Source organism: Siphateles boraxobius, unplaced genomic scaffold (assembly GCF_051911475.1).
Source record: "Siphateles boraxobius isolate OS27281-9 unplaced genomic scaffold, OSU_SipBor_1 90, whole genome shotgun sequence".
NCBI classification, from domain to species: Eukaryota; Metazoa; Chordata; class Actinopteri; order Cypriniformes; family Leuciscidae; genus Siphateles; species Siphateles boraxobius.
The window spans coordinates 184,984-205,760 of NW_027509220.1; the positions used below are offsets into that span (position 1 = coordinate 184,984).

The following is a 20,777-nucleotide window of genomic DNA, read 5'->3' on the forward strand; positions in this document are numbered from 1 at the left end:
TTCTTTTTACTCTTTTTCTTTGCCATATCTCTTTCACAACCACCCAATCTCACTTTCTCTAGTTTTCCACTAGTTTCTTCGCAGGTTCTTACTGACAAATTGTCAAAAACTCTCTAAACTGAACGTGAGAAAGAGAATTGATAGTCAGAATTAACAGAGCTTTATACGCATGGTTTAATATTTAAATATTGCCAAAACATAATAAAAAATTAACAAAATAAAACATTTGAAGGCTTTCACATAATTTCATTGGAATAAAACAAATTATCTGAAAAGTAAATGAGAAAATTATAAGTTGAAAAAACAACAAGCAAGCTTTGTGTTATGCAGTGATATCTATATTTATCTAATCTGTGGCGTTGTGCTTTGAGATATGACAGGCTTTCATATATCACTGATTCAACCGAACACAAATGACTGTATCTTTATAGATACGCCCGACTGGACAATAATACTCCGATCCACTAATAAAGCTGGTTATCGTGTGGACACAGCTATAAATATTGTACAGTGCTAGCTTCTAAATCTCCTTATTATGTTAATGTTTCACCACAGGTGGAGACAGACAGAACTAGATGAAGTTGAATGGCAAAAGGGGTCTCCTCCGTGTCCTCCAAATGGAAGTACAGTTATTTTTACAAAGGCCCAAGATTACTGGTGAACCCCATTTTGAGTTGGGTCACTATACAGCATGAATGTAAAGTAGTCCAGAACATTGGATGGAGGCCAGATTGAATTTTAAGTGACCACTGTCCTAAATGTGTCTTTGAACAACTCTGTCTCTCTCTCTCTTAGTACCCCGTGTTTACCCTCTTCACACCATTTAACTTCTCTCTCTCTCTCTCTCTCTCTCTCTCTCTCTCTCTCTCTCTCTCTCTCTCTCTCTCTCTCCCTCTCTCTCTCTAAGTGATCAAACTGAATGACTGCATTGAACAGTAGATATAAAGTTGGTACACCCCCTTTTCACAAGCACTCAGTATCTTTTCCTTTGCCCACTTGATCCCCGCCTACTGCCCCCTGTCCCTATATAAGTGTGTTTTTCAGTATGCAATACAAAGAGCAAGAAGCAATGAAAGAAAGAAATAGCGTAATGATAAGGAGTTCGTACTCCAGTAAATCGGCATGAAGTTTAAAGTCCTGTTCTATTTATGGATGCTGGGCCTAATAAATCCAGGTGAGTACTATAGCCCATGCGTCTTATTACAGAAACAACACTATATCTATTGTTGAGGTTCTCTAAAGGCATTGCCAATACAAAAATTGATTTAATGTATGCTATATATGTTGTAATTGTGGAACTGAATTTTAAAGTTTAAAACTGGACGTGTGTTACTACTATGCTTACAATATTTTGCAGTGCAGTGTTGTTGTTTTTGAATGCTTTGTATTTTCTACATTAGTGAAGATAACCAAAACCTGAATGAGGGAAAATTTGCCCAAAGATGAACAATAACTGTGTGATTCAAAATTTTAATACCAGAAATGTCCAAGTTGTTTGTTTCCACAGCCTCCATTCATAAATGGAAAATATTAATAGTCATTAAATAAACTGACAAACAATTCACAATGACACATAAGTGTTTATTAATAATTATTATTGTTGTTGTTGTTATAAATAAGGATTAAGGATTAAGGATTTTTATTGCCATTCAAGAACATGGTACATGAGCTGGAAGGAACTTAGGTATTTAGGTCCGGTTAAAACCACTCACAAATAAATAACTAAACTATTCATCATAAATAAAAACAATAAAAACAGATAACAAATCATACAAACCCATATATACACAATAAAAATTATTGAATTTGTGAATACCCTGAATTTCAGCTCCAGAGGCTTCCTCAGCAGTTTTATACACAGTGATATGAACTTTAAAGGGGACCTGTTATGCAAAATTCAATTTTGCATGGTGTTTGGACATAAATGTGGGATGGCAGTGTGTGTACACAATTCAATTCAATTCAAATTTATTTGTATAGCACTTTTCACAATACATATTGTTTCAAAGCAGCTTTACAGAAAGTGCATTTCAGAAATGTACATAGAAAAAAATACAGTTAGTTAATCATGTAGTAATTTAGGGCATAACATATCGCCGGCGTTGGGTCGTCTCTTCACAGGCGTCGAGTCGTCTCTTCACAGGCGTTTAGTCATCTCATCGCAGGTGTTGGGGGATCTGAAGTCTCCGTGAGAGCCTGGATACAAACTGGAGCTGACGAACGCTATTTACCTCGGGACTAGCGTCCCGAGATAACAGCAGAAGAGCAGATGGGAGATAATTAGCATAGCTGCTGTTAATAAAATTAATGCATTCAATCTGATTCAACAGTGGTATAAAAGGTAAGCACTATGTAAATGCTTGGCTAAAGAGATGCGTCTTTAATCTAGTTTTAAAGTGGGACAGCGAGTCTGAGCCTCGAACAATATCAGGAAGGCTATTCCGGAGTTTAGGAGCAAAACGTGAGAACGCCCTCCCTCCTTTAGTGGACTTAGATATCCTGGGAATGACCAGAAGCCTCGAATTTAGTGATCTTAAAGAACGTGATGGATTGTAGGGCGATAGAAGGTCAATTAAATACACAGGTGCTAAACCATTTAGGGCTTTATAGGTCAGTAGTAATACTTTGTAATTGATACGGAACTTAATAGGTAACCAGTGTAGAGATGATAAAAGCAGTGTTATATGATCATATTTTCTTGACCTAGTAAGAACTCTAGTAGCTGCATTTTGCACTAACTGTAGCTTGTTTATTGAGGATGCAGGTCAACCAGCTAATAAAGCATTACAGTAATCTAGTCTCGTGGTCATTAATGCATGAACTAACTTTGCTGCATCAGAAACAGATAGCATGTTACGTAGCTTATCAATGTTTCTAAGGTGGAAAAAGGCTGTTCTTGTAACATATGAAATATGATTTTCGAAAGACAAGTTGCGGTCTAGTATAACACCCAGGTCTTTAACTGTAGTGGATAAAGTAACAGGACATACTGCGGTGCACAACACAAACACCCTGCAGTGATAAAAATCCACCCACTACTTTTTTTTAATCCCCATAAATCATAAGCAGTGTCTCCCAACGACCTGTTTTCAGAATGTGGCTTTAGTGACGTCAGTGTTTATTCAGCTCTTACAGTGATTTTCTGGAGTAAAATTGTCGCTTCATCTTTTGTGTGATGTACAATAAACTTCATTGAACTCATCAGTATATTTTTGGCCAACATTCGGACGCGGTCCACTACAACATGCTTGTACTAATAGTTGATAAAAGCAAGATGGAAAAATAAGTTATAACCGTAATTAAACTGTTCTATCTCCATACAGCATGTATTCAGATATATGGATCAGTGGGCATTATTGTCCGACTCTGGGTCGAAATGAACACGTCTACTTAGAGGGAGTTTATGTTTTGATATTATCATTCTTTGAGATGAGACTGTCCTGACACGGAGCGCGAGCTCGTGAGGCTCCGCCCTCTGGGCCGGCAGCAGCTGCTCATTTGCATTTAAAGGGATACACACTAAAACGGTGTGTTTTTCTGAGCCCCAAAAAGTGACAATTTAAACATGCAGTAAAAAATTATCTGTTGGGTATTTTGAACTAAAACTTCACATACACACTCTGGGGACATCAGAGACTTATTTTACATCTTGTGGAAAGTGGCATAATAGGTCCCCTTTAACAATGGCATCGGTTTTACTAAATCAACTCCAGCACGCAAAGTAAATTCGCAGCACTGCAAACAGCGTTTTCTCAGCTACAACTACAGTGTCTGAGGGTGGGTCAAAGCAGACCATGTTTGCAGCCAGCCAATTAAGACCATAGGCTGGCATTATGCAAATATGTTACATTGTTACATAGGTATGCAACAGGAAGTGAGACTGGAATTGAGAATAAAACTCGTTTCAGGCATTTCAGAATCGATTCTTTCTTTTTAGAGACAATCATTTAATTTGTTTTGTACTTTGATCTTTAAAACTTTTGCTCAAAAAAGCACAATAGGGCCACTTTAAGTATCTGACAATTTAAATGCTTCCTTTTAATTCTTTTCATATTTTCCTGACCTTCTCAACTCAGGCTCCTCTGCAGATGTCTCTGTGTCTCCAGGCTCCTCAGCATTCCTCAACTGCTCCTTCACACTGCCGCCTCTAGTTGATGATTCACTCTTAAACATCACCTGGTCCTTCGGTGGTTTAATCATTGCCTCAAGGAATCACACTCAACCAGGCTTCTTCTTAAACACAACTGCTTCCTTCATTGGCTCCTTCCCACTGACTGTTTACAATGCCACTCCAGACCAGCAAGGGATGTATGAGTGCAGGGTGAACTATAATGAAACCGATTACTTCACAGATGTGACTCTGACAATACTAGGTAAGTCACAAGTGCATCTCACATAGATCACTTGTATGAAATAGTGTCTGTTGTTGAAAAACACAGGACCAATGTCCAACTTATTATATATCATATATAAATAAATATAATATCAGATACATATCCCAGACAAGCTAAACCTTGGAGTTTCATTCTAATTCTCTTACAGTTCCTCCACTGGTTTCCATCATCTTACCTGAAGTATTCCTGAAAAGAAAAAGTGTGTTCGAATGTTGGGCAAGGAGCTTTAGTCCTCCACAAATCATGTTTACCTGGACACGAGCAGGAAACAAAATCCAAGAACCCCAAAAGCTGCAAGTGAACCGTACAGAGGACGGGCTGTACGATGCAGTCAGCTGGCTAACCTTGATCCCTGAAATCTCTGACCAGAACACAAGCTTTGGCTGTAAGGTGCAACATACAGCCCTGGTGAAACCTATCCTTGAGGAGTTCACACCTTACATTATAGGTATTCAGAATTTACACATTTGATTGGTAGATGTCATTCATTTGAAACAAGATGCAATTTCTGCTGTAACAGTACAACATGTACAAGTTATTTCAGCTTATTTAACATTAGTTACATGCATTTCACCACTCAATCAAGTGGCTTCATCAGTTCATGTCGCAAGTTTTTTGCAGAATTGTGCAACTTGCTGTGGGATTTTTCGCAGGCATCAGTTGAAATTGATGAAGGAAATAACTTCTTGATGTTGTCAGTTTTGCTCTGCAAGTCTGAATTGGGGAAAACTTATCAGGATGTTATGGATAGATTATGATTGTTCTTCTTTGACATACATGAACTTCCTACATCATTCTAAAACAATCAGTCCACTTTATCCAAGACTAGTAGATCCAATCCCCAGCTTTTTGGTCCTTCACGTTTAGGGTTTTCACACTTAAAATAGTTAAAGTTCTTATTTCCATATTTGCGATGTCAGTGTCATTGTTTGGACGAACGCAGCACGCGACCTGTAACCATAAAGGCTCTAAAAGAAAGCATGCATCATGCTTTAATATTCTAAGACCACTTAGTTTCACACTGTACATGTTTGGCACCGCAATGTGGGGCTAACACCGCAAAAGTGCTAACATTTTTTATTAACATACCCACAGTGTGAAGCGTTCCTTTGCCCGGGGTTAAAAGCAGGATTTAGAATGACAATAAACCAGGTTAAGGACCGTGTGAAAAGCCCTTAAGATTGTCAGGTAGAAGTCTTCTGTGAAGTCCGCATCAGTGCTGTTTCTGTAAAAGGATGCATTGAGAGCTTAAAGTGGGTGCTCATGAGCATCCTCCTTAATCATAAAATAACAAATGGGACACCCTATGGTAGGGCACTTCAACTCCTGTCCTAGAGGGTCAGTGAGGGTTGCTGAGTTTAGCAATTACCTTAAACCACACATACTCAAACAAGTGGCAGGGTTATAATAAAAGGATACAAGAGCAGGAGTTGACAGGATAAAACAGTCTTTAATGGAAAATATAAACAAGGCAGTCTGTCGTTATGGCACACAGAACTGGATAAAACAAAACACAGTCAAAAGAAGAAAAGACTCCTGTCTTGATGAGGAAATAAATCTGATCACCCGTAGATGGGAGGCAGTACTTAAGTAGGTATCTCAGAGGACCACAGAGGATCTCACGCAGCAGATGCAGGACACAGATAATACTTAGGCGCAAGGCTGTACCAGAAAAAACAAGACAGGTGAGTTCTTTCAAAACTATACAGACATAAAGAGAGCAGCAGTCGTAACGCATGACATGTAACAATAATCTGTCAAAGAACTGGGTGAACAAATACTAGATAAAGGGTGAACACTTAGGGTAAAGTGGGAACAGGTGTCATCGCAAAGCAGCGCAAGCAAGCGCAGGTACACAGAGCAGAAGAGAGAGAGAGAGAGAGAGAGAGAGAGAGAGAGAGAGAGAGAGAGAGAGAAAGAGAGAGAGAGAGAGAGAGAGAGAGAGAGAGAGAGAGAGAGAGACCTTTAACACACCTTTATTTATACATACACTATATAGACATTCCTCATTAACATCTATTTTCTCAGATGTACATTGGTAAATACACATATACACCCACTCAAAAACTCATACAATCTCATAAAACGTAACAAACTATTGAATAAAGATTACAATGTTCATTTAAACTTTTTTTTTAATGCCACAAAAGCTCATAGATTTAATACCAGCTCATTTTCATAATCCACTGTGCACAAAACATAATTCAAAGCCCAAATTTCAATAAATCTGTCCATATTATTCATTAGTTTAAAATATGCAAACTCTGCCTTGATTCTAGTTGCTATAAGAGCCTTTAAGACCACCTCAGGACCTACTTCCCCCTCTCCTTTCAGTTTCCTTTTCCTTGTGAGCCATATTGCCATCTTTGCTCCTCCAACCATAAAATTAAATAACAAAAAAAATCCCTGTCTAATGCAACATACTTTGGTCCAAAAAGAAAAAATTCGTTATTAAAACCTACTCCAAAATCTCTAATCCACCCATCTAATATCTGAAACAATTCTCTTAATCTTAAACAACTTAAAAACAAATGGTCTACCGACTCTTCAGTGCCACAAAAACGACATTCCTTCCCTACAGTGGGGTCAATGTGTGCCACGTGCCTGTTTGTAGCTACCGCCCAGTGAACAACCCTCCATTGGAGATCCGCAGTGTGTTTCCCTATAGGAGGCTTGTACAGGGACCTCCAGCAGTACCTAGGGGAAGAGTCTGGTCCCAACACATCTGACCACTTTGTCTCTTTACAATCTTTGAGCACGTTATAATGGGACACCTTCACGCAAATATTGTACACTGCCTTTTTCGAGACGGTCTCAAAACCTTCCAGCACCGGAATCCTGAAATGTAGAAGAGAGCCTTCCTCTGGCTCTTCATCCACCGCTGCTGAAACTTCCACTTGGGGAAAAAGACTCTCCTCATTCTGTTCAGGAACCTCTTTTTCCTCTGAGGTCTGTCTGAAGACAAAAGGCAATGCGGAAACAATTCCATCCATTATTCTCTTTATTATCCTTATGGACTTGATACCTGTCTTGTTGCACATCTCCTCTGGACTCTTCCAGTTTTCACCAGTCTTTAGGTCAGAGATTCTTGTACACCCCGCTCTTGCCATCACGTTCTGAATGCTCCTGGGCTCCAGTGACGGTGCTGGTATCAGCGGGTTATTAAAAAGAGGTTCATTCTCTGTCCAGAGTCCAATATTTGAGAGAACCCTCTTAACCTTAAAAGTTGAAGTCCATGCTCTCAAAACTGCCTTGTAGAAAGGAGAAACATTCCTCAAGTCCATGTTGTCCAATTTGATCAAAAACAATTGCACATCATACTTGAAAATATTCATTTTCCTCAACACAGCACGCGCTGTATCAGCCCAGCATGACTCGGCATACAGCAATCTTTGTGCCGCCCGAAGTCGAAATGTCTTTATTCTGTTCCTAATATCCATCAGGCCTTGTCCTCCCTCTTGAATAGGCAGGAAAAGAACAGCAGATTTTTTCCAATGCTGCTCATCCCAGAAAAAGTCAATTAGCTTTCTTTGGAGCTCATCAACGACACTTTCCGGAGGATCCAGAACTTTCATTTTGTGCCATAGTGCATATGCAGCCAGATTGTTGGTGACCAAAACCCTGCCCCTGTACGATAGCTAGGGAAGCACCCATGCCCATCGAGACAACAGGTCACACATCTTCTCCACCATACCCTCCCAGTTCTTCTGCCTATACTGATCTGACCCTAAAAACACTCCCAACACCTTCAAACCAGCTCTTCCCCATTTAACTCCCCCTGGAAGCACAGGGGGGGGCCCTTCCCTGCCAGTCTCCTAATAAATATCCTTCACTATTTTCCCAATTTACTTTAGCTGACGAAGCCTTTTCGTAAATAGTTAAAGCATTTGTTAAATTCATTACATCTTTATCACTTCTTATAAAAACAGTGATGTCATCAGCATAGGCCGAAAGAGTTATTGGTCTGTTTTTTTCACAACCTTTCACTATAAAACCTTGTAATTTCTCCCTAAGTTTATATAGTAAAGGCTCAATTGCTAGTGAGTACAACTGCCCTGACAAAGGACATCCTTGTCTTATGCCTCTATGAATTAATACTGGATAACTAAGCCCACCTCCAACCTTTAACAATGCAGAAGCTCCAGTGTATAACAGTTTGATCCAAGAGATAAAATTCTTACCAAAACCAAAAGCTTTAAGAGTCTCAAATAAATAAAAATGATCAAATTTATCAAAAGCTTTCTCTTGATCAATTGACAGAAAACCTACATCCTCATTACCAGCATTTGCTAAATTCATTATATCACGCACAAGATAGAGATTGTCCATTATTGTTCTTTTTGGCACACAATACGTTTGAAAATCATTAATAACATACTCTAAAAAATGTTTTAATCTATTTGCAAGACACTTAGCTAGAATTTCATAATCAGTACACAGTAAGGCTACTGGTCTCCAGTTCTTTAACAGTCCAAGGTCACCTTTTTTCGGTAATAAAGATAAAACTGCTCTTCTACAACTAGTTGACAGTTCATTTTTCCTATGAGAAAGTCTAAAAATTTCAAGTATATCATCTTTTAAAATAGTCCAGAATTGTTTATAGAATTCAGAAGGAAGTCCATCAATGCCAGGGGACCGACGATTGGAGAGTTTCTTTACCGCCTCTGATATTTCATCCAATTGAATATCGGCATCAAGCAATTGTCTCTGCTCATCAGTGATCTTTGGCAAGTCTATTAGTAGGTCTTCCATGCAATTAATGTCACAGTCTCTTGCTTACAATAAATCAGTATAAAAGTTCTTTGCATGATTTCTCATTTCTTTTGGATTTGTTGTTAAAGTCCCATCTGGTAACTTCAAATGTAACATAAGTTTTCTTTCTCCTTCTTTCCTCTCTAAGTTGAAAAAAAAAGAGCTTGGAGCATCCATTTCTCGTAGTGAAGAAAAACGGGCTCTTATTAAAGCCCATTTTGCTATTTCATTGAACAAAGAAGTCAAAACAGTCTTTTTTTCTCTTAATTGTTCCACTTCTTCTGAATTTTCTTCAATGATTCCTTTTTCGATTTCAGTTATCTCTTTTTCAAGTATTTTAATAGTGTTCTTTACATGTCTATTTGAGTGGGCTGTATAGTTCTGGCAGAAAATTCTTATTTGTGCTTTTCCAATCTCCCACCATTGCACTAAATCTTCATAGTCATTTTTTTGTTTTTGCCATTTAACCCAAAATAACCAAAAGACCAAAATAAAAATTTGGGTTAGACCAAAATAACCCACATTTTTCACAGAATATAGAGTCATGTAACAGATTCAAATTAAAATGCCAATAATAACTACAATGCTGTGATTTTTTAAACCCATTTCAATCATACACAAATGATGATCAGTAAAACCGTTCGGAAAAATATTAGCTTTCAAAACTCTATTAGAATTATCTTTACTTACATAAAACCTATCCAACCTTGCAGCACTAATATGATCATGAGAGGCTTTAACCCATGTATATTGTTTCACTGCTGGATGTTTCTCGCTCCATACATCAGACAAGTCATATTTCTTTATAATACTGCTTAATGAATTAGCAGACTGAGGATACGGTTCTTCACCATTTCGGTCTAATGTAAAATCTAATAAAAAAATTATATCAATATGTTTGTTTTGAATCAATTCATACAAAGCGGCTCTTTTTCTATAATCCCTTAATCCATTGATATTAATTGTATCTATTTTTATGCTCTCCATAAAAAGAGGAAAAAGAGAAAGACAAACAATCAGAAGAGAACAAAAAGAGAAAAACACCCTTTGTGACTTAACCATTATGTATATTGCCTTTTAACCCATTCTTTCCCTTTCAGTATTTTTGTCACAATTTTCTTCAGTCTAAAGCTTTTCCTTCGGCTCAGTCCTTTAAACCCCACACTCTACTGTATTTTAACTACCAATCTTTCACGAATTCACGAATCTTTCAACATCAGGAAAAAAACTCTTGACATCAAAAGTCTTTCCAAAAGTTTCATCCAAGAAATCATTAATTTCATTCACTGTGTATAACTGATCGTCACCACTCTGAGAAGTAAAGTCAGACATTTCTGAAAGACTGTCCTCATCACCCATCTCCTCCATTTCATCATCTCTATCACCAACCTCTCCAGCACATTCATGATCGTTCCTATCTCCAGTTTCATCTTCACATTGAGAAACAATCACCTCAGTTTCCTCAACTCTCTCAGCACAAAGTTTTTCAACTGTTTCTTCACAACTTACATCCTGGTTATTCTGTGTTTCATTCCTTTCTGATTCATCTCCCTTCTTCTCCGTTTCACCTAAATTCCTTCCTACACTGTCCTCTTTCTCACCATCATTCGCTTTTGACCCACTCGGCCCAGGGACTCCATTTAACCCACTCGGTCCTGCTACTTCACTGTCCAACTCGTTTTCAGTGTTCGTTTTATTAGGGCACGCATTTTTTTTGTGTCCTATTTCACCGAATTCAAAACATTTTAAACTCCCGGCACTTGCATAAAGCATGTAGGACTTGCCTTCACACAGAACTCGAAAGGAAATGTCAAGAGCCGTTGAATCTAAAAACATAAACACTTGGCGTCTAAAAGACATGAGAGAGAGAGAGAGAGAGAGAGAGAGAGAGAGAGAGAGAGAGAGAGAGAGAGAGAGAGAGAGTTCTGCCCTATTGTATTGTAGACTGCATGAATATCAATTGGAATAATTTGGGACTGAATTCAAGTATGCAATGCTGTTTCAAGATGGTTCACTCGACTGTGCTGGCCCTTATGCCTATGAAGCAGTTGTTTCATTCTCTGATGTCTAAGAATACTTTGCAAATGCATGTTCATTGACTGAAGTCAGACTAGGCCAGAAGTTTCCACTCCTGCTTCTAAAGGACCAATATCCTGCCGAGTTTGACTCCAACCTGCTCCAGCTAACCTGCTTGGGAATTTGTAATAATTGCATAAGTTTTACTAATTTTTATTTGTTATAATAAAACAATGGTTAGCTGGATCATAAGGGATGTTTAATTAAGGTTGGAGGTTAACTCCGCAGGACAGTGGCCCTTCAGGAGCAGGATTGGACTCCCCTAGACTAGGCAATATTTGCTTTCCAAAATCTTGCTGGCCATTAAAGGACGAAATTTTACTACACATTAATGGTCATTTATTCATCTGGGAAATCAACATACTCATGTAAATGTAACCCCTTTCACCCGGGTCCCACTCGACCCGCTCCGAGCGGGCCTCGAACGCGGGTCTCCGGCATGAGAGTCAGGCGCTCTAACAAGGAGGCTAAAGACTGCAGCCCCTAGCATCTGTCGCTAGAGCGCCTATTGAGATCAGAGCAGTGAGGTTTACTCGCACATCAACTACTAGCTGGCCTCCGTTACATAAAGATAATGTGGTTTTAATGGACTACTAGTAATACAGTCATGGTCAGAATTAATGGCACCCCTGGTAAATGTGATAAAAAATTATTCTAAAAAATAAATCTGCATTGTTTATCCTTATGATCTTTCATTCAAAAAATTCGCAATAATCTAACCTTTCATTGAAGTAAAATAATTGAAAGTGGGGGAGAAATCACATTATGAAATAAATGCTTTTCTCCAAAACACGCTGGCCATAATTATTGGCTCCCTGTTATTAAATACTTTTTGCAACCTCCTTTTGCCAAGGGAACAGCTCTGAGTTTTCTCCTATAATGCCTGATGAGTTTGGAGAACAACTGACCTGAGATCAGAGACCATTCCTCCTTATAGAATCTCTCCAGATCTGCAGATTCACAAGTTCATTTTGGTGCTTCTCTTCTTCAGTTCAGCCCACTCATTTTCTATAGGGTTCAGTTTAGGGGAATTTTTTTTTTTTTTTTTTTTTTTCGCCCGCCACCACCCCCCCTCTTTGGAGGACAACTTTATTTTTAATAAAACAGAAAAAGAGCATATATACACAATATATTACAATACAGACAATAAATGTGTATACAGTAACTATTCAAGTAACTATTACTATTGCTATTACTATCACAGTAACTGTGAATAGCATAACTATTCACCCCGTACAGTGTGAGCCTGGGTACATAAGTGAAGGGGGGTTATAGCACCATATTCAAGGTGTAACACGTAACATAGGACAAGTGACAGACAAACAACAACAGAGAACACATCTTGAGCAAATTATTCTTATTCTTATTCTTATTATTCCTTCCCTTTTTTCTCCTCTTTTCTTCCCCCTCTTCCTTCCCTCCCCCTCTCCCCTCCCTCCCTCCCTCCCTCTTCATCCTCTCCCTCCCCTTCTCCTCCCCTCTCCCTCCCCTCTCCGCCTCTCCCCCCTTCTGTTGATCTGAAATGTAGGCTATATTAGTTGATCATGGTTAAGGTGTTTGAGGGAAAGGGGGTTTGAAAACATGTTATGCATGAGTGTAGATGCATATATGTATGTATGAAGTGATAGCTGCAGTAACGGAAGGGGTGAGGTATGTGTCTGGTTATATACACGGCTTATAGTTATGTTTGTGCGATATTGAGAGATGTCAAGATGTCAAAAATGTAAGAAAAGGGGACCATATATCTTCATAGGCTGATATTTGCTTTATTCTGTACGCATTGTGTTCCTCAATTGAAATATATTCTGATATTAAATTTATCCAGTGATTGATGTGGCAGGATTTCTTTGATTTCCAGTTTTGGAGAACTACTTTCTTGGCGACAGCTAAAGAGATGAGCAACGGATTCCTATATTTTTGTGAGATATGGATTTCGGAAAGGTCGCCTATGAGACAAAGTATTGGGGATAATGGGATTCTGTGGCTCATAATGGTGGTGAGCGTCTCAGTAACTGTAATCCAAAAAGAATAGACTGGTTTGCAATGCCACATGGTGTGCAAATAGTCATCTGTACTACCTAAAGTACATTGTGAACAGATATGAGTGTTGTGTAGGCCCATTTTGAACATTTTACTTTGGGTAATATGAGTTCTGTGAATGACTTTATATTGTATAAGTTGCAGGTTTGTATTATTGGTCATAAGAAAAGTGTTCCTACAAATTTGTTCCCAGTACTCAGGGTTGGGAGAGATGGCCAGTTTAGGGGACTTGGCAGAAGCTTCATTTTGTGCTCAGTTACCCATTTTTGTATTGATTTTGATGTTTGTTTTGGACCGTTGTCCTGATGGAAGATCCGACCACGGGTCATTATAATATTTCTAGCAGATGCAGTCAGGTTTTGATTTTTTATCTGTTGGTATTTGCTAGAATCCATAATACCATGTATCTGAACAAGAAGTCCAGGACCTCCATCAAAAAAATAGGCCCACAACATATTTGATCCAGCAGCATATTTAACCGTAAGCATTGGGTACTTTTTATCCCTGTTTGAAGCAAACACATCTGGTGGGCTTGCTGCCAAAAAGCCCTTTTTTGTTTCATCTGACCATAGAATCCAGTCCCTTTTAAAGATCCAGTCCTGTCTGAAAACTGAATATGCTGGAGTTTGTTTTTGGACGAGCGAGAAGGATTTTTCTTGAAACCCTCCCGAACAACATGTGGTGATGTAGTGGTTGTTTTGGGGTTTTTTTAGGCTTTCTGACCCCCAAGACTCAACTAATCTCTGCAATTCTCCATCTGTGATCCTTGAAGAGTTGTTTGCCACTCAAACTCTCCTCCTCACTGTGCATTGAGGCAATATAGACACATGTCCTTTTCCTGGCAGATTCATAACATCTTTAGTTGATTGGAACTTCTTAATTATTGCCCTGACGGTCAAAATGGGGATTTTCAATACTTTAGCTATTCTCTTACAGCCACGTTCTATTTTGTGATGGTCAACAATCTTTTAATGCACATCAGAACTATTTTCTTTGGTTTTACTCATTGTGATGAATGATTAAGGGGATTTGGCATTTGTGTTTCCTCATATTTAAACTCCTGTGAAACATGAAGTCATGGCTGGACAATGTAATGTTCCTAGTCACCCTGGTGTGCTAAAAAAATGTAAATATTAATGGGAATATACTTCAGACATATTTTATTTGTAAAAAAAAATTATAGGGGTGCCAATAATTGTAGCCAATGTGTTTTAGAGAAAAACATTTATTTAATAACGTGATTTCCCCCCAACTTTCAATTCTTTTACTTCAATGTAAGGTTAGAATTTTGCAAATTTTTTGAATGAAAGATCAAAAGGATAAACAATGCAGTTTATTTTTTACAGCCAGTTTTGATCATATTTACCAGGGGTGCCATTAATTCTGACCATGACTGTATGTGGTTATGATTGATTACTGGTACTTTTATTATATTTCATTTTTTTATCTCTTTTTTAGTTCTCCCGATGGTCACTCTCTCAACTGTTCCCTCATCTTCCCAATCATCTCCACTCACCCTCTCTTGTGACATCACTGGATTCTACCCTAACAACCTATCCATTATATGGATCCAGAATGGAAAGGTTCTTCCTGAGCTTCCCTTGTCATTCCAGAATGAGGATGGAATGTATATGAGACATCAGTATCACACCTTGAGCGTGGAGGAGAGGAGCAGAGGAGGAGAGGTGAAATGTGTGGCCCAGCAACACAATGTACAAGAACCTGCATATGGAACCATTGACCTTTCCATTGATGACCCACGTGGTATGGGAGAAAGGCCTTACTTTGCCTTCTTGCACTTCACTGCTCCTGCAGGACCCCATTCCTGCAGAGTATATCTCACAGCACACGTGCCTGGAAGTTTCTAGTGGTCTGGAAAACCTTCATCAGGTGGTTAAGGTGTGCTTCTTTAGGGTTAGACCTGATTTCTGCTGGAATGTGGTCTTTCAGGAGGAGGATTGGACACCATTAGCCTACTTTTGTTGTAATCAAGTTCTCATGGGAAGTTTATATTTGATAGTTGAAGTCATAATTATGATGTCAGCTGTATTGAAATCACTTTGGTGAGAGCAATATGGCGATGTACCATTTCTACATAAAATTCATCAAGATTTTGTAACTCTACATTTAGAAAATGGTGAAGAATGTGCATTGGGTGCGTTTTTTAAATGTTTTTATTGAATTTCTGAAAGTGGTGTAAATTGAATCATTATAGATTATGTTGTAATGTTTATTACCATGGCATTTTATGATAAATGACAAAAAAAATATTTTTTAACAAATTTGCCATTAATACAGATGATGCATCCATTATGACTGACACTGACTCACCCACAACTTAAAACTTCGGGGCTTAAAGAAAATCTTAAAATTTCCACTCCCAATTTTGAACTTGTGTTGACATTCATGTGTGTTCAACTCGTAAATATAATCTTTCCGACATGACTTGAACGCATTATTCAACTACTGTTGTGTTTTAATTGGATTAAAGGTGAAGTGTGTTAAATGGTATAGAAAACAAGTACATGGAGAAAAAGATTGTTTATACATTTACTGCTCTAATCTCTTTCAGTGCAAAACCCAGGTCTGAATAAGTCAGCCAAGGCTTCGGTAGCAATGATGATCATTTCACTCACCCTTGTTTTATTGCTCTGCTTGGGATTTTCTTGGAAGAGAAGGGATGGTACGTCTGGTTACACACCAATGACTTAATAAAATATTACTACAAAGCTTTCTGTTAGCAATCCCATGTAAGTCGCTTGATTCATACCTAAGAAGCATGTGAAATCTTTGCCAATCTGGAAACATTTTGAGCCAATAATGTGACTTGTCACTCTATTAGAAGCAAGGCATCAAGCTTTTCTTCTTCTTTCTCCATTTTTCTGCCATGTATTCAAAAGAAACTGTACCTTCTGATGAAATTACATTTTTGGAAAGCGACATATAAATTGCAAATATTTTATCATAGTATAGTAGATTTGTTCAAGCCCTTAAAAGCATGAAATGGGCTTATATTTTTATAAGTCCATTTCATGTTTAATGTGACAGGTCGGGATAGTTACTAGTGACTATGAACAAATGACAGAATGCTAGTGAGCTGAATGGAAATCCTAACACTTTAACCTCTTTTTTTCTCATGCATTTATTTTTCTCAGAGAAGCTGAAGTCTCTGAACATCTCAGCGATTGTTCTGCCACCCAGGGTGATTGTGGGTAAGAAAGGCAGAGTCACTATAAGTGTGGAAGGCCGGTTGGCAGAGAGGGTACAAACGACATGGTTTCTGAATGATGTGCCCATCACAGACACTTCATACAAAGGTATCAGCCAACTAAGACCACTACGTATTCACCTTCATCCTTTACTATCAAGCGGACCATTATATATTTGGCCATTACAGTTTATTAATCAAATCTAATGACACATAAATTGATTATGGATAGAGGAATTTTGCTGTGAATTTGTATAAAACATTTGGAAATTAAATCATGTTTTCCAGAACTATTCAACTCAGAATAGTCCAAACAAAACTATCTCCATAACGTTTGAAACTGACATTTAAATGCATTGTTTTCACACTGCTTTCATTAAGTCAAAAGAACAAAAGCAGTAGTTGATATGAGGATGAGATGAAAGTGGTGGATTTACACAAGACATTTCTTAACTTATTCAAATTATTAACGTGCATTATTAATTCAAACTGGCTGTTTGTCTGTATGTGTGTTTCATCCTCTCATTCTCTCACACACAGAGAAAAAATATGGTCCTTTTCACTCAGCATCCTACACGCCTCGTAACTCTCGTGTGTCTGTGGTGTCAGAGAAAGGCCCTCTGCTGCCCTCTACTGCCTCAGGATATTACAAGATACACACACAGATGCCACCGCGCTCGTCCTCCAGCCTAAACAAACAACTGTTCTCCTCTGTCACATTTATACCCAACCTGTCCATTCACAAGGGCGCAGTCTTCAAATGCCACATCTCGTATAAGGGAAAAGACAAGATTGTGGCTGAGAGAGTGTCCGATAAGTTCACAATTCTAGGTCAGAGGGCATGTTGAGGTGTATTGATGCATTCAAGTCCTCCAGGGAAGTTTGTATTTACAAGTCGGGAAGTCGTAATTATGATGTCAGGATTTGTTTAAATGTATTAAAATATGGTGATACCTGTTATACATAAAATTTAAAGATTTAAAAAATCTGCATCTACTACATGATGAATGAAATGTAGATCAGGTTTTTTTTCTTTTTTTAGTTTTAATTTTAATGAGAAAAAAAAAAACATTCATTTTAACAAATCTATCATTATAGATGCTGCATCCATTGCATCCAACATGTTTTGTCATTAACACACCCCCACCTTAAAAATTCTGAGTTTCCCACTTGTAAATACGACTTTGTGGTGATGTTGAATATGCGTTCAACTCATAAATATGATCTTTCCTATGTGACTTCAACGCACCATGCATTGACCTCATGATTTACCTGCAGCTTGCTTTATTTTCTTTAAAGCTATTGGGAAAATCTCTCAAAAAATGTCCTGGTCTCATATCACCCCAAAATGAAGAATTGGAAGAAATTATATTTTGCACAAAGAAATTCAAGCCTGTTTATCAATGTTAAGATTTTTGAAGTAGACATTATTTTCATGACAATTAATCACATTTTCCCTCAATAGCATTATTGTAATGTGTTTAGACATGCGCATTTGAAGGTTTTTTTTTTCTTCAGAAACTCCAATTATTCTAAAAGGGTGATTTATTCATAATACAATATTTTTTTTAAATAATATGATAAATGCAAATTATAAAATGAATTATAAATATTTTTAATAAATATATAGGCTATTAAATTTAATTTAATAATTTAATAATTTTAATAATTTAATCAAAAAATATCTTTTTTGTTGTTTGTTTGTTTTTACATTACAGTAAAAAAAGTTATTTGTAGATTGATTTTCGAGTGAAATATGACCCAGACATGTTGACCTAGGCTTGACGAGGTTAACCTCCAGTTGGTTTCAGCTACTGGTTCCTGTTAATAGATTTTTGTTCTCTTTTAGCATATAAAACAAGATGCAGGTTTACATCTATTTGCTTTTAATCATGTTAACATTTGTTGACATAGTATTGTTTTTTTTTGGTTTAGCACCACCAGAAGTTTCAGAGATCCAGTTCTCGGAGCCAAGTGAGGAAGGAGGTATCACATACAGAACACACATTAAAATATTTCAAACTATTTAAACGCATCATGAAAGGTTGTCAGTAACGGACCCTCTTCCCCAGGAGTTGTGACAATGGTAGCCCAGGCCTCTCACTTTCATCCGGACGTCATCACCTTCCGCTGGTTCTGTGAGGGAGGCGAGCTGAGCCCAGTGTCCGTCCCGCAAGCGCTGGCAGCTCCTCGGCCTGATGCTGAAGGCTTCTTCTCAGCCATGAGCCAGTGCAGGCTGCCCAAAGCAGAGCTAGAGAGAGGAGAAGCCAGGGTGTGGGTCACCGTTCATCACATGGCCCTAAAACAGCCCATCACACGGGAAACCCGAGGTGAACACTGGAATGAAATAACTGAATTCTTGTAAATAAGATTAAAGGGTTAGTTGTCACAAAAATTTAAATTCTGTCATTAATTACTCAACCTCATATCTTTCCAAACCCGTAAGACTTTTGTTCATCTTCGGACGTTGTTGCGAGAATGTGCGCTGGAGATTATTATTTTGTAAATAAAGTGGTAAATTGTGTTTTTTGCGTGAACAAAGCACTCTTGTCACTTTATAAAATCGAGGTTAAACCGTAACATGGATTTCTTTAATGATGTCTTTACTACCTTTCTGGGGCTTGAAAGAGGTAGTTGTGTAGCTGTCAATTGAGGGACAGAAAGCTCTCATATTTCATCAAAAATCTTCTTTTGTGTTCTGAAGATGAACGGAAGTCTTATGGGTTTGAAACAACATGAGGGTGAGTATTTAATAACAGAATTTTCATTTTTGGGTGAACTATCCCTTTAACGCTGTGTTCAGTATAGAATGGCCACCCACTTTTTCAGCAGTCTTGGTTCCGCAATATTTTTCCCATTCATTTTTTCCATAGGGATTTTTAAAAAGTCTCCATTTAAGATTTATAAGCAATGAAACAAACTAAACAGCTACGAGGAGAATAACAATTGGTATTTGAAAATCATACAGAAAGACAAGACTGTGAACCTAACAGCTATAGTTAAGGAAAGAACTACAATCCCTTGAAGCTTTGTGGACGACATAATCGAAATAAAAAATAAGGTGAAATTTAACATGAATAATTTAAAGTTGTTGATTTTATATATACTGAACAAAGCGATAAACGCAACACTTGTTTTTGCCCCCATTTTTCATGAGCTGAACTCAAAGATCTAAGACTTTTTCTTTGTACACAAAAGGCCTATTTCTCTCAAATGTTGTTGACAAATCTGTCTAAATCTGTCAGTGAGCACTTCTCCTTTGCCGAGATAATCCATCCACCTCACAGGTGTGGCATATCAAGATGCTGATTAGACAGCATGATTATTGCACAGGTGTGCCTTAGGCTGGCCACAATAAAAGGCCACTCTTAAATGTGCAGTTTTATCACACAGCACAATGCCACAGATGTCGCAAGTTTTGAGGGAGTGTGCAATTGGCATGCTGACTGCAGAAATGTCCACCATGTTCATTTCTCTACCATAAGCCGTCTCCAAAGGCGTTTCAGAGAATTTGGCAGTACATCCAACCGCCCTCACAACCGCAGACCCCTTGTAACCACACCAGCCCAGGACCTCCAGCATCTTCACCTCTAAGATCGTCTGAGACCAGCCAACCGGACAGCTGCTTCAACAATCGGTTTGCATAATGTTGTAGATGTTTCCCTAAACCTAACCTAACCTACCATAACTTATACTCCAGCGCACCTATACATTGACGGTAGTTGAGTTCACACTTCAGCGAGTCTCCAGTCGACTTCAGCATCAGCTCCCTACCTATACTTCAGCGAGTCTCCAGTCGACTTCAGCACCAGCTCCCTACCTATACTTCAGCGAGTCTCCAGTCGACTTCAGCATCCGTCTAATCCTATAATTTATAATTTGTTACATTTATATAGCGCTTTTTCTGGGACCTCAAAGCGCTTTACATAGAAGGGGGAATCTCCTCAACCACCACCAATGTGCAGTATCCACCTGGATGATGCGATGACAGCCATATAGCGCCAGAACCTCCACCACACACCAGCTTACTGGTGGAGAGGAGACCGTGATGAAGCCAATCAGTATATGGGAATGATTAGGAGGCCATGATGTACAGAGGCCAAGGGGCAAATTTGGCCAGGATGCCGGGGTTACACCCCTACTCTTTATTGAAGGACGTCCTGGGATTTTTTATGACCACAGAGAGTCAGGACCTCGGTTTAACGTCTCATCCGAAGGACGGTGCTTTTTGACAGTATAGTGTCCCCATCACTATACTGGGGCGTTAGGACAATAATAATAATAATAATAAACTTTATTTTATAGAG

At 38.3% G+C, this 20,777-nt stretch overlaps 1 protein-coding gene across 4 annotated transcripts in view; it reads left to right on the plus strand.

Annotated features, from left to right (window-relative positions):
* Positions 1–971: 971 nt before the first annotated feature.
* Positions 972–20,777, plus strand: part of LOC143733095 (uncharacterized) — a 30,964-nt gene continuing 11,158 nt past the window's right edge. Inside the window, exons 1-9 of one of the 4 annotated variants that reach the window (XM_077224660.1) lie at positions 972–1,174; positions 4,077–4,373; positions 4,543–4,842; positions 14,721–15,026; positions 15,835–15,945; positions 16,418–16,579; positions 17,011–17,301; positions 18,406–18,456; positions 18,543–18,800. In XM_077224660.1, coding sequence (XP_077080775.1) covers positions 1,123–1,174; positions 4,077–4,373; positions 4,543–4,842; positions 14,721–15,026; positions 15,835–15,945; positions 16,418–16,579; positions 17,011–17,301; positions 18,406–18,456; positions 18,543–18,800 — 1,828 coding nt within the window. In that variant the 5' untranslated portion in view covers positions 972–1,122. The remainder of the gene's footprint in view (positions 1,175–4,076; positions 4,374–4,542; positions 4,843–14,720; positions 15,027–15,834; positions 15,946–16,417; positions 16,580–17,010; positions 17,302–18,405; positions 18,457–18,542; positions 18,801–20,777) is intronic. The other 3 variants (XM_077224658.1, XM_077224659.1, XM_077224661.1) reach the window with 3 other exon arrangements.